The 14,118-nt window shown below is 42.2% G+C and overlaps 1 protein-coding gene across 3 annotated transcripts in view; it reads left to right on the forward strand.

Annotated features, from left to right (window-relative positions):
- RB195_014408 (uncharacterized protein) overlaps positions 1–14,079 on the forward strand; it is a gene marked incomplete at both ends in the record, with an annotated part of 21,465 nt that extends 7,386 nt beyond the window's left edge. The window contains 14 exons of one of the 3 annotated variants that reach the window (XM_064204664.1): positions 2,056–2,121; positions 2,240–2,418; positions 2,482–2,560; positions 6,832–6,913; positions 7,410–7,492; positions 7,554–7,691; positions 8,295–8,375; positions 8,524–8,665; positions 8,730–8,798; positions 9,419–9,478; positions 9,549–9,574; positions 9,654–9,727; positions 13,455–13,542; positions 13,609–14,079. In XM_064204664.1, coding sequence (XP_064060543.1) covers positions 2,056–2,121; positions 2,240–2,418; positions 2,482–2,560; positions 6,832–6,913; positions 7,410–7,492; positions 7,554–7,691; positions 8,295–8,375; positions 8,524–8,665; positions 8,730–8,798; positions 9,419–9,478; positions 9,549–9,574; positions 9,654–9,727; positions 13,455–13,542; positions 13,609–14,079 — 1,638 coding nt within the window. Of the gene's footprint in view, positions 1–2,055; positions 2,122–2,239; positions 2,419–2,481; positions 2,561–6,831; positions 6,914–7,409; positions 7,493–7,553; positions 7,692–8,294; positions 8,376–8,523; positions 8,666–8,729; positions 8,799–9,418; positions 9,575–9,653; positions 9,728–13,454; positions 13,543–13,608 lie in introns of those variants that run through there. The other 2 variants (XM_064204662.1, XM_064204663.1) reach the window with 2 other exon arrangements.
- Between the last annotated feature and the right edge of the window lie 39 nt (positions 14,080–14,118).

Below are 14,118 nucleotides of genomic sequence, written 5' to 3' on the forward strand. Positions count from 1 at the left end.
CCCAGCAGATAGTAAAGTGATGAGTGACGCTCGGATGTTTTTTTTTTTGTTCGCTCGCACTGACGTTTCTTTTTGTTATATCATCTTTCAACGTATTTCTGTGTGCGATGATATGACACCCGACCCGGACGCTGCAGAACGCCACCGTACAATTGACTTTGAATACGAAAATTAAGACATTCAATCAAAAACGTCCTACTCCGCCTTGCAAATCAATCAGATGATCTAGCGTGGCGTAGAAACCATAGAAACCAAAAAGGAAGATGACACCATACGTATATTGCTGTATTTTTAAAGGGAAAAATAAAAGGAGTTGAACATTTAGGATTTATTACAAGGGGCGGAAATTGCAGGTGATGTGGAATAGGAACGAACAAGATCTGAAGAAAAGTTGTGTGAAGCCTAAACGCAGACTTCGTCAAGTGGAATATTCTGTCATGTTCATTTCTAGCACTTTTTTCTCCATTCAAACCTCATTTGGTTTTCCAGCTCTCTTGCTCTACAAACCCTGAACATAAGGCTAGATATGGTTGCGCTCCCAGCTGGTGAAACAGAAAGTATTCCCCGACTATTAAGGCTACATTATTTACATTTAAGCTCTATGGGCTTATCACAAAGGGGTTATTGGAATTTCTCCCAAATCCATTCTTCAGGAATAGCTCTACTCTCTAACTTCGTGCTCAATGGAGCAAATCTGTTTTATCGTCATTTCTTCCACTTTTTTTCAACGAATCATATACATTAAGAATTCAGAAACAATTTTGCTATGCTATACCCAGCTTCACAAATGCATTCATTGATATCTGTTTTGCCCTGTTTGCAAATATCAAATATCATGTGAAGGAAAAATTTTCAACGTTTTTTTTCGCTTTTTTTCGACGATGAAGTTAACACAGTTAAGAATAACCTATTTAGATCAAATATGCGCCGTTTTGTTCGATAACTTTGTCCGTTTTGATGCGAGTTTCGAAATTCCGCATTTTCTGAAGAAGTCGTCGACCTTATTGGCAAAAAAAAAAGAATTTGACCAGCTCATTTTTACCGGCCTCCCTTGAAGCCAGTTTTGTATCATCAACAAAATTTTGCACTTGCTTGAAAAGGTGATAGTCGCTTGGTGCCAGGTTTGAACAATGCGACGGGTTAGGCAGAACCAAACTCCAAGCGCTCGGAGCTTCCGACGCGTCGTTAAAGATGTGTGCGGTTGACGTTATCTTGATTTAATACAACAGCTTTCCTGTTAGTCAATTCTCGCGGCTTCTGGTCGATCGCCTGCTTCAATGTGGTCGGCTGTTGGTACGTTAGAGATCCGAGTTTGGCCGATGGGAGAAGCTCCTTTCCAATCCCACTGAACACAACAAGACGTTCTTGGCTGTCAATGAAGGTTTGTCGATCGTTTGGGCCGAATCACAGGGATTGGATGACAGTCGTTTTTGGTTCTTTTTTAAGCGTAATATCACCTTGAAGTCGTCGCATAGGATGACCCGATGTAATGTTAGCATCGTACGTAGATACTGCTTAGAAAAGACATCTAGCAAAAGCGCTCAGAACTTTTTACTTCACCTTATATATATATATATATATATATATATATATATATATATATATATATATTGGTGCGGGTGTGACACAGTCGGTTAGAGGTCCGTTGTAGCCATACGGTCGAGGGTTGGGACCCGCCCTAGTGCTCACCAAGCCTTTCATCCCTCGGGGGTCGATAAATTGGTACCAGACTTGTCTGGGAGGATAAAAACAGTGACTTGATCATCGGCTGGCCCCCGCAAGTCATTGTATAGGCCAACACGCGTTCCAAAACCTTATGGATTGCGAATTCCAGTAAAACGCGTGGCGCATCCCAAGTGGATTGATACGCCGGTGACTTTTATCCTTTTAATATATATATATATTATATATATATTATATTATATATATATATATATATATATATATATATATATATATATATATATATATATATATATATATATGTATACCGCTTTAGCATACACATTAACAAGTCTTGAATCTTGGGATGAACGGACCATGAAATGCTTCCAGGTGTGTCGCTGCCGTTGCGGACTTGGCATGACCAAAATGGACGAATTAGCAGCTTACGACCGATTAGTACGTATATTCTACGATATTCTTTATGTTAAATATTCAGGTATATTGTTACTGTTTATGAACAGTCCGAGACTAACTTGAGGATTCAACTCTATTTTGGGTTGTTGACGAATTTCAGAAACGGAAAGCACGAGAAGAAGCCGAGGCCCAACGAGAGGCTGCTCTTGCTGCAGGCTTACGAACACCACCACACAAGAAAAAGCACAGAAATAAGAATGCTCTTCCGAAATTGAATTTTGGACTTGTAAAAGTCCCATCGAAGCCTCACCAAGAGGAACGTGAGCCTCGAGGATTAACGTGAGTATCCTATACTTTTGACTATCTTCTGTTCCAGGTGTTATGTGCTCCTTCTCAGTTCAGGCGCCGACACGGGGCTAAACCCCGCGATGTATCGACATCCTCGATCTCCTCCACTCTCACTAGTCATGTTAATTTTGAGGTGAGTGTTATGCCGAATTGTTCTATAAAACCGATACGGATAAATTTTTGTATCGAGCAAGCGCTATACCCCAGTAGTGTATTTTACCGCCGTACTATTTTGTTGTTTCAACTTTCAGTTTCATTTGCGATTGTCTCTCTTAGAACAAACAAATTTTTCTCTTTACTATTCCGAAATGGTACTGGATGTATAGTTAAGGTGGTGAGGACGAATGGACCCCTCTTAGGTTGCTATTCATTTTGCACGGTTTCGAAGGTGCTTCAGAAAATTCTTTTCAAATATAATAAATTAGTATTCTTTGAGCCGCGTATACAAGTCTTATTGTTATCTGCTCGTTGTGGCTATACTTTTACTAAACGCAATCAGGCATCCGAGTGTACGTCTTGGGAGCGTACGAGTTATACAACTTGCCCTCTTATAAGGGGCAAGTTTCCCACACATTGCCGAAGGGTGCTGTCGTCCAGCACATTGCCAGAGCCCATACTCCCATAGGTAAAGTGCCTGGAAAACCTGCATGGAATATTCGGCTACAAGGATCCATTTCGTGACGTAACGTAACGGCGAGCACCCGATAGCTGTCGAATGAACTCCAACAAGCGGATTTGTACTCTGATTGTTGCGATATTCACATGCGCCGTTTGCAGCATTGCAGGAAACGCGCATCGCGTGACGTCTCGTCATTAACATTGAAAAGTACACCATATGCTGAGGCAATGCTTATGAGACGAAAGTAGGAGGCCGCGCCGTAGCTGCGAGGAGCTACTACGATAACCTGGTGGAAGAATTAGGCTCAATGTCGTCAAGAAGTGTCCTTTGCACTACGGGATTGCAAAGGACACAAACTCTGGATCGTAAGTGCTCATGCACCTACGGAGACCGCTGAAGACTATCATAAGAACGCTTTTTATGATGAACTCAAGATGTTATCCAAGATGCCCAGCTAGCTAGCGGGAATTGGTGCGAACGCAAAGGTTAGTCTCGAACAACAGTCCTATGTGCATGGAAAATGGTATTATCCCGCAAAGCAACGGACAACGGTAGTGGTGTGGCAGATCTTTGTGAGTAGACAAATCTCATAATTGTGTCCACGTTTGAGAGGAATCATCGACGCCATCAGCTTACGTGGCAAGTGACAACCCCTTTAACGCCAGAAAGGCCGCTCCAGCCGAAAACAGGAAACCAGATAACACTTGAACCACTAGAGTTTAGCTCGGCTACGTTTTGACAAGGAACATCCCTTTGTCGGATATCCGAAAATCTAGATCTGTGTAGGACGATGCATTCGATTATGACCACCGCCCATATCTTCTCATTTTGAAGTTAGGGTTCTAGAAAGGAAATCGAGGAGTTCAACATCAACCGAAGATCGACATGACAGGCCTGAAGGACCAAGAATGTAGAAAGAAATTCCGCCAACGAGTGTCGATAAATATTGGAGCACGGACGAAGAAGAAGCTTAAGGAGGGGTGCTCTCTCAGCAGTTGTATTCTGGCTGCTGCAATGGAGACGCTTCCGGTTTTGATGCCGAGAAGAAGTTCGCCTTTGCATCTGCGGGGACTAGATCCGCATACAACTCTGTATGTGTAGCCCGCACTACTGGGGATCTGAGCCACGACAAGCGTCTGAGGAGACATTTGGGTCGTCAGCTGGAACGTGATCGCGATAATGAAATGACGAACAGAGCGAAAAGGAGTGTGGAAGAACCTGGAAGGAAAAGAACCCGAAGAGTAGCCCATTCTCTACTCTACTCTTCTATAGCGGCAAAATGAAGAGATGTTCACCTGTCCTCGGCGGTGCTAACGGAGTCGCTGTCGGAAAAGAAACCCTAGTTATCCGAAGGGAACATTCCAACATCTTAGTGAACAGACGAGCGCTATCAGTCCTTGAACTCGAGCATGTCCTGCGACCAATGTTCACTTCCCGGTCAGCGAGGAACCACAGACCTATTCGGTGGTTCTGATCTCTGCCCAAGAAAAGATATACGATTGACCAGCTTTTCATTTTTAGAACATGTGGGAGCGGCACTCGGAGCCTCTAGAGTTAGCTTTTCTGTACTTAGAAGCCGCTCTTCATTCTCCTCACCGTGACCGTCTTCTCAATAAGATTCGCATTGGTGGTGTTCGAGGACGGTTGTTCATTCTCCTAATCAAGGACATGAATAGAAGAACAACTGGTGTTGTTCGAACATCGGCTGGATTTAATTTATTGTTAGAAGTGAAAACTGAAGTAAGACGTGGGGCTCTCGTGGATCCTTTTTAGTTCAACTTTGCCGTCGATCATATCATGCGAAGAACAATTGAACAATGTCGTTTTAGCATCTCTGCATGCCCCTTGGTCAATCTCGAGTGTGCTCACGATGTAGTGATATTCGCATCAAGCAGTGCAAAGTTGCAACATGTCGTCCACCTTGTACCGAAGTAGGCTAAAGCCTACAGTTTACCCCTCCGCCTTTATAAATGCAAGCAGGCATGAATCTATTGAAGTCATGGATGAGTTTTGTTATGCGGGCTGTGTACTGAAAAACGACGGCAGCTACGAGAGAGGTATTCAGCAAAGGTGCGTTACGCCGTTTCTGTATTCAACTTCATGACGAAGTGCCTGTGGTCGACCGCCGTCGTCACCATGTCAAAGTGGGAGTCTGGCTACCCGCAATTCGCCCTATCGTGATATATTGATCTGAGACTTGGGCAGCGCCGTCAACGGTGATCGAGAAGCTCGACTGCATGGAAAAGAAGCAGCTTAGACGGATGCCTGGCTACTTTTGGCAAATGGTGTGCAATAACGAAGAAATCTATCCAGAAGTGGATATGTTGTACCGGCGGATGACGCGAGAAAAACGTCAACATCTTGCCCGTCCTCTAAAGTAGTTCCAGAAAATCCTCTTCCATTTCTTAACAACATTCTAAAGAGTATTGCCTTGTCTAAACCCAAACAGGAGGAGGATCCAGATGGGAAAGAAAGTTTTGGACGGAAGTGCTGAAGGATGAAACTAAGAAACCTGGGAAGGAAGCCCAGGCAAGGCGTAACGTTTTGCAGAAGATGGAACAGCGACGAATGCGTAGATTCTGCGCGAGCTCTAGCGGAAGATCGAATAGGATGTGCCCTAACATGTAACAACATGGACGACTCGCCTCGGCGAAGAAGTGGATTAGCCATAACATCCACTCGCCCTTTAAGTCAAGTAATTTTTCATTTGCAACGCCTTTTTCGTTTGGCTCCAAGACAGTTACATGTATGCATTGTAGAGGTTAAACCTCTGCATTTGCCCTTACTGTCTAGAGGATTACTTCACATATGTTAATCATTTTACATTCATATACTGTAGCCTAGGTGAATTTCAACTACGGTACAGAATTTGATTTTGTGATCAGCTTGTGACCCCCCTCACCCCTTATGCAAGGCATGGATAGACTACAAAATTATACTATTAGATTATACCATACGTCTTCTGAAGTGCTTGCCACAACCCGAGGGCGATGACACTAGGAAGTTGAATGATATGACCATGTTTGCGAAAGACGTCCGAACAGCTTTATGTTGCGACGCACGGTTAATATTGTCCTGTACGAACAATCTTCCTTTTTTTCCTTTTTTCTCTTTTTCCTGTACGAAGTTAAACACAATTAGGATTTTTAGCAGAGCAGTTTGCGCTAGCAGCTAAGCACCTCTTACATATGTCACTAGAGGTGGTTCGCTTTCTGCGGTTCCCATTTTGAACTTCAGGGTTGTTCAGATTCTTATAGCTCTTCAGAACAAGGGAGTGCCTGAGTATTAAAGGAGAAACTCAGATAAAGTCACTGTCGCACCAATCCACTTGGATTGCGGAAACGCGTTTTACTGCAATCCGTAATCGTTGAGGTCTCGAAACGCGCGTTGGCCCATACAATGATTTTCAGCGGCCAGCCGATGTATCAAGTACTGTTTTATCCTCCCAGACAGGTATGGTTCCAATTTATCGACCCTGCAGAGATGAAAGGCCTGGTGAGCACCAATTCGGATTCGAAGCATCGACCGTGCGGCTAAAGCGCACCACTACCCGACTGCGTCACACCCGGCTATAGCAGTGGTCCTACTGCAGGACCTGATGGTGGCTATAAAGAGAAGCTAGGACGGATGTTATCTAATTAAAGTCGATATGATCTGATCGGAGGTCTCTTTTAGATGAGCTCATAATTCAATTAAAAAGCTCTGTAACTCGTTCACAAGCCGTTATATTTCTCTATATACCTTAACGATTCCAAGTTATTCTTAAATGTTTGTTAATTCTTTAGTCACGAAGAGAATCCTTGACCTACGCATCAGATGCTTGGGGACTTTTGCCGGCATTTGCAACTGACAATAGAGCTCATTCTGGTTGGTGATTTTGTTTCTGCATGGTTGTACAAACCGGAACGTTAATGTTGTTATTGTGCATCCTTCTAAACTGTCAGGAAAAGGATAGAATTCAATTATGAAAATTTCTCGTCGAAAATTATTCCTTATGTAGAAGTTAACTTTTTTTTATTCATAATTACATAGTTGATTTGAAAGCTGACGCGCAGAATACTTCTCTAAACATTTTTGAGTTTACCTTTTGCAAACTGTATGTTGAGCACCTTACACATTTGAAGTAGGGCGCTTACCTTTCACTCTAAGTCTGAGTCATTGCGCTCTAAGTCTGGTAGAAGACGTTTTTGTTTGAGTTTCATATAACATTACATGTTTGATCCAAGGAGGACTTTCAGTTCAAATGTATCGCTCATCAGTAACGTGCAACGTAGCCCTTCTTACACCGCTCGGCATACTCTACATATTCTACTATATTTTTTATACAAACTATCGAAAGATTTCTATTATTCTCAATTTTCAGTCATGTCTGGGCACTTCGCTGATCAAGACGATTCTATATCAAGCTGTTCGAAAGACTATTCTCAAGATCCATCTAACAGTGTAGTAAGTTTTGTTTTCTTTTTGTAGAGATTGTGCAATTAGAGTGCTCTGTGTTATGTTCAAGGAGTTGTTATTGACATCTCTTCCACGGAATACTATGTCGTACGCCTCAATAATGAAGAATGGTGCAACATCACCTCACGAACATCCTCATATGTCGTCTCATCCTTTTGCTACTGCCCCATTGGGCGTTCAAACTGAGGTACGCTTGTTTCGATTTTACTTTTTCCTTCACCTTTTTGATCCATGAATAATCAAGTGTTCTCAATGCCTTGTGCAACCTCTCTTTTTTAATTAAATTCAAACTAGTTAAGAGTCTGCAATATTGTGTGAATTCATATATTTGAATGCTCAAAAGGTGGCTCAATTCGTAGAGATTCGATAATTTGATACCCGCTGTTATTCGGTTCATGCCTTTCAAAGCAATAATGAGGCAGTTCTTACATGTTCCTGTGGCGGATTACATAGTTGGTAGTTTTCCGCTGTAGAAACTGGGGATTCGATTCAAATCTTTTCCTCAGGTTCGGGACGTTGAAATATAACGAGAACGAGAATATAATATTGCAACTTCTCCCGGTTTTCGGATTACCAATTTATCCTAACATTGAAGAATTTGTCTGGGTCATTGGACAAGCTTATGTGGCGAGGGTTTGAGCAATTAATTTGCTCCTGAAACTACTGCACTTTTGTGAACGTAACTAAAACTGTCATGATTTATGTCGTGCCATCACCTTCGTGAGCCAAATTTTCTCGCCTATTAGGATATATTTCCAGTATTTCTGTCTGATCATAAATTATTTTTCAGATGACGGTTAGCGACAGTGGTGTGGAGCTGAAGAGCGGTTCAACTTCTAGTTCTGAGTTCTCTGAACTTATGTCGAACAAGGTATTACCCTTTATCTGTAGGTCGTTGTGGACAAACGCATCACTTGCAGTGGCCACGATGAGGCGATTAGAGCTTGATGAGAGGAATCGTTGATTTTTGCAGTTCAGTCAGAAATGACTTTGGGAAGCTGACGGTTGAATCTTTTTAGGATCCTACATCTCCGCTGAAAGAAGACATGATGACAGTTCCATCTTTGACATCGTTGCACTTCGGCTGCCAAGATGATGACTTGTTGGCAGCAAGTTTGATCGACTTCGACTGTTTGTCAACGGAGAGTTTCGGAGGATTAGGTGGAAATTATCTTGGTCGTTCTTTAACAGCAGCCGTTTATTGCGTAGTTTCTACTTACTGCAGATCTTCGTCCACTTAGTTCCCAGCAATCACCTCCGGGTTCGTCTGATGCGTACGCTGAATGTCTTTACAGTAATTTTTTTTTCTAATTGCTACTTCATTTGTTTTTTACTGTTTCAGAAAATTCTGGATAGATTAACATCCACAGATTGAGTTGTTCGACAGGATTCAAACAGCAATCATCACGGTTCTGACGTGGTGAGGGAATAACCGGGAAAAGCTAGGATGGGATTATAGATTGCGGGTTCCTCTCATTTCTCCCTAATCGTCGTTAAAAAAACGCTGTGGAAACCGCTTTATTTCCTACGAGGTAAATTAGCACGCTCCTCAGTGTACACGTTCCGATCGTCTCAGCAGCCTATTCATTTTCTTCACTTGGTGTTGAGAAGACATTGCTGATCTTTAGCCGTACGCCGGCTCATGCACAAAGGTGACGCGCTGCAACTGAAATTTTTGTTTAAAAAAACTGGCGTCTTTCACGCCGTTTTTTTTTCGACAATTTCGGTTGCAACGCGCGGTATGAGCGGAACCACGCGGGAGTTTTTAACCCCATCTCTAGCTTTTCCCTCAGATTCCCTCATTACGTCAGATTCGTGCCTTTCCGTACTGCCGAAGTCGCAATGCTTTCATGAAATCTCTACTGCTGACCTGATTCTCAGAAAAAACTTCGAGCTTTATTGGTGGTTTTTCAGCAAGACCAAACGACTGCGAAATTACATCAATACCGGAGTGGAATTTATTCAGAGGCACAAGTTTTTGCCTGGGAGAAAGCATTGTTGCTAACACATTTCTACCTGTATGGGGATCAGCTAGATGTTCAAGACTACCAAAACAGCTTTAACAATTTAGTTGGTTCTTTTTGTATCCTTTAGTTTTTGTTGTTTGATTTTCAGGTGATCATGGCTTTGAGATGAAGTTGCTTTACAGATTTTATTTCTATACATCGCTGCCGATTATTCTCATCCCGAGATCAGTTCATTTCCTATTCTCAAGATAAATATGTTATTCCACAGTTGATTACTTTGTTTTTCCAGCTTAGCTCTTTTCCACATTGTTGACTGCACTCTATTTAACTTGTTGGTGTCTGCTTGCTTAGCAACCATGCCTGATTTCTTCGTGAAGTTTCGGTTTCGAAAGTCCGAGCAGATCGAACGATTTCTAATTATTTATTTGGCTTTTCTTGCCGTGAAAGTAGTCCCTACGGTTTCTGAAAAGAGAGAGATAACAACAAATCAGCACTAGTTCACGGTGAGAAACGGTTGCAAAGTGGTCGCATGTTTCACGTCATTTCTTCTGTTTAGACCATTAGGGCTCATAGTGTTCTGCTTGGATGTAACAGGATTTTTCCGACATCCCTGTTATGTGATGCAACATTATACAGTGCAGACTTGCTTTAGTGTTCGCATTCTCTTCTAATAATTGTTTTGAGACGGTCTTAAGGCCTCCTATTGACGCGGTAAAATTGTTGTTACAGTTCTTTCTTGACGGCATCATTGCCTGTTGTCTTATTGTTGCCTGAAAGGAATGGTACGGGAAGCATCTGAATAAAGTGTACAGAGATTGTAGTAGTTTGTTCGGCATACAGGGAAGATTGTTACAGTTCACTATATCAGACATTTAGGAGTCCTCGAGGCACAGCTTAGCAGACTTCGAGTACAACGTAAAACGCGGATCACACCAATACACAAAATAGAAACCCATGGTTCATAAAGGCTTTGGAGTCTTATTATATTTACATCATTGGTTCAATACCCTTAACGCATCAGGACATTTCTTGGATCCTCTGCTAGGATGGGAACTCACTTCCCTGGATTTTTCAGTGGATTGGCTGAGCAGATGGGAAGATATAAGATTCAATAACAAAAGCAATAGCGGGTTTTTTGGATTGTGCCTCCTTAATGATACATTTGATGATTTGAAACAAGAGCCTTAGGTGAGATGCAGGTCCATCTCGTCTTCTGGCACTGTGATTAGTTCCCATACCCAACGAATTACTGTCATGAATGAAACGTCGTTCTTCAGACGAAACTCGGACTTAGATAATCGTTTGGGTGACTATACCTTGCATTAACAAACAGATTGTACGCTGTAGCAGCATTGGCCACTCAAAGCAGAATCTCTCAGAATTATGTGACATTAAGAAGTAGGGAGATACACAAATATTCTTATCAAAAACACAAGGAATCAAAATGGGTGCGACTTCGAGCTGTTCTTGCACGTTCAGAGTTGTTGATTAGGAAATATTATCCATTGAGGTAAATCCACAAAATGACCATGTGACCTAGGCGCCATGAACAGTTCAAAGAGCATACATCTTCGCTAGGAAATTACTACGCCTTTGTTGCACTAATTTAGGAATTTTGCCTGCTACATGTGTTTAGTTACATTTTTGAGGAACAGAACCGAGAAGAACTCTAAAGAAACAATGTTTTCGTCTTGTCTGTTATTCGTCTGTTATATATGATTATTTTTAGCGATCAAAATATGGGAAAAAGCACCGTTTAAGGGTTTGTACTGACTTCGCTACAACAACAGATAGGAAACAATATCAACGTATGTCATATACAACACAAATGTATTACAGTGAGAACACACGAAATCCCAGTTACTTCCAGAAATTAAAATGATCAGCAGCAGTAGGACTGATTGGTTCATTGAAAGTCAGCATACGAATGACGTGGCGAAGGAATCCGCAGGAAAATCTAGAGTTAGGGTTGTAGATTGAAGAATCAGGGGTGGTTCCGCTTAACTCTCCCTAATCGTCGTACGGCTTTCTTAACACGATTTCAGTTGCAACGAGCTGCATCTTAATTCGATCAATCGAAGATCAGATCAGTCAGTCGAAGGTCATTTGTCACTACTCTATTCAAGTAAAACTAATGAATAGGCTGCTAAAGGGATCGGAACGTGTACATAGAGGAGCGTTTTAACCTACCTCGTAATAGCCAGGGATCATGGAGAGATGAGTGGAACCACCCTTGAACCCGCAATCTACAACTCCATCTGTAGCTTTTCCCGCGGATTCCCTCGCCACGTCGTAATCGTGGTATTAACGAAGCAACTCTTCACATTTGCATGAGTGATGAAATTGACGATGCGCGTTTATATTTCATTACTACTGCGGGTGTAAAGAATTACTTCATTGGTTAACTGAGTCTGGTGGTTGTTACCTATCTGATTTTTGGATATAAAAAGGTTATTTTGCATTCCCCTGTGACACTCATTAACTGTGCACTGAACTCTATTTCCCGTGGAAAGAAAGCAGCTTTGGAAACTTCCCGGAATGTTCTCTCCGAATAAGTTGTTTACTCTTATCTTTTCTCTCTTAAATCTCTTAAAATCAAACAATATTCTTCATGTTTTTTCGTCTCCTTCCTGAAAATTTCCAAAACAAAAATCGCGAAAGTTTGAAAAGTAGTCTGCAGACGGATCCGGGAGTCTACACATCGTCGCACGACGAGAATGAGATATTTGATGACGGCATAAAAAGGTCATCTTGCACAGTGCAATGTTCCATTCTCGTCATCATCCCGTCTCAGTCTAGGATCTCTTTCCCGAATTTATTTGAGTTTATTCATTCAAGAGCTGCATGCACCCAGATGGTACTTGATTGCCGTCCTAGCGATCGTTTTTATATCAGCGAGATTTTCTTTTTAGTGGTCGATGTCTGTCGAAGACCATACGTTTAGATTGTATGAAAAAAGCGTCATCTTCTCCGCATGTAGAAGATGTCACGCTAAAATCTCCGATATATTGATGAGTAATATTTAACTTTTGCAGTATGGGCAAAAACAGAAATTGACTCCGCTTTTCTGCCGAGCGTTCTGAGCTCTGGGCTAAATTTTTCCACAAAAAATGTAAAGAAACTGTTGTAGAGATAGTACTGGTTTTCTATAAAAACAACTAAGTCAACGGGTCTAGATCCGACCTCATTAGACGGAACTCGTAGCTCTAGTTGTTTATAGTGCAACTTCAGTCAGATTTTGCAGGGAAACGTGTCGTTTTTCCTCATACTTTCCCTTCGCTAACTTTTCCTTCCGTCTCTTTCACGATCTTTTAGCATTTACACTGAAAGTAGAGAATTCGTAAAATTATCCTGAAAAGTGGATTCCAACGAAGTTCAACGTTACTGTGAGCTTTTTGGAAGTTGAAGTGGACGCGAAAAGAGCTCATGTCACTCCGTGCACATTTTTTTTATTGAAAAGGTGATGATGGTCCAGATTCTGAAATATAGGAGAACCCCAGCAGGAAATCTTTCACATGTCATAGAATGTCAATGACGAAATGATTACATGAGATGAGAATCTAATGCGAACAGCGCGATTTCGATCGCAATTTAGTCCTTCTCTTTCCTTCATTATCTCTTTCCTTCATTTTCTTCTGAATCTGAAATTTGAATTTATTCATGCACTAGCCCTTTTTGTACTAAGTGCATCTAATGAATTTTAGTGCTTCCCAGATGAACCACCCTCCTCTTCTAGAACGCTGAACTGAGATGCAGTATTTTCATCAGTGCTAGAAGAACACCTTTTGTTGTAGGATGGGAATTTCACCATGTTATTTTTTTAGTGTAAACCCATACTGTTCTACACTGTTCTCTTCTCCGTGTTCCACTTCAATAAAGCTTCTCTTCTTTGGCTGTGTCGGCATCCACAACAACTGGCCATCAGCGGACTACAACGCGAAGGACGACCATTTTTGCTTAAGCATTCAGCATTTTTGCTCCAGCCCCGGCTCCAACCCCGGTCGAACTGCTGGTCAAGTCGATTTCTGGTACAAGGACTCTAGGCCGACCTCCAAGTGGGTCGAACCGAAGGTCAAGTTTCAGAATACTGCTTTTTTTGCCTGGCCGAACTGCTGAGTGGACATTCACTTGGCCCAGGATGTGAGCCCGGTCGATTTGCTGTTACTGCGGTCGCGCCTCGCTCTGAACAGCAGCTCCAAAACGATTGCTGAAACTCTGTGTATCATCTTGGAAGCCCAAACCAAGGCTCAGCAGCAACTGTTCACTGAGCTGATGAAGCGTATGGAAAAGATAACCTCCGCTTCACATCCAGCCGTTCCAACAGCACCCGTCACTACGACTGAATTCGTCACAGATTCTCTATCGACACGCTTGCCTGAGTTCGTGTACGATCCGGAAGATGGTTGTACATTCGAGATCTGGTACAACCGCTACGAGGATGTAATCTCAATGGACGGTGCTACATTGGACGATGCAGCAAAAGCTCGACTAATCGTCTCCAAACTCGACGCCGTCACATATGCCCGTTTCGCGAACCATATTCTTCCTAAAAAGGCATGCTCCCTTAACGGACACCGTGGCTGTTCTGAAGGAATTGTTCGGACATAATACGTCAGTATTCGCGAGACGCTACACTTACCTCAAAAC

This window comes from Necator americanus, chromosome V, assembly GCF_031761385.1.
Source record: "Necator americanus strain Aroian chromosome V, whole genome shotgun sequence".
Lineage (NCBI taxonomy): Eukaryota > Metazoa > Nematoda > Chromadorea > Rhabditida > Ancylostomatidae > Necator > Necator americanus.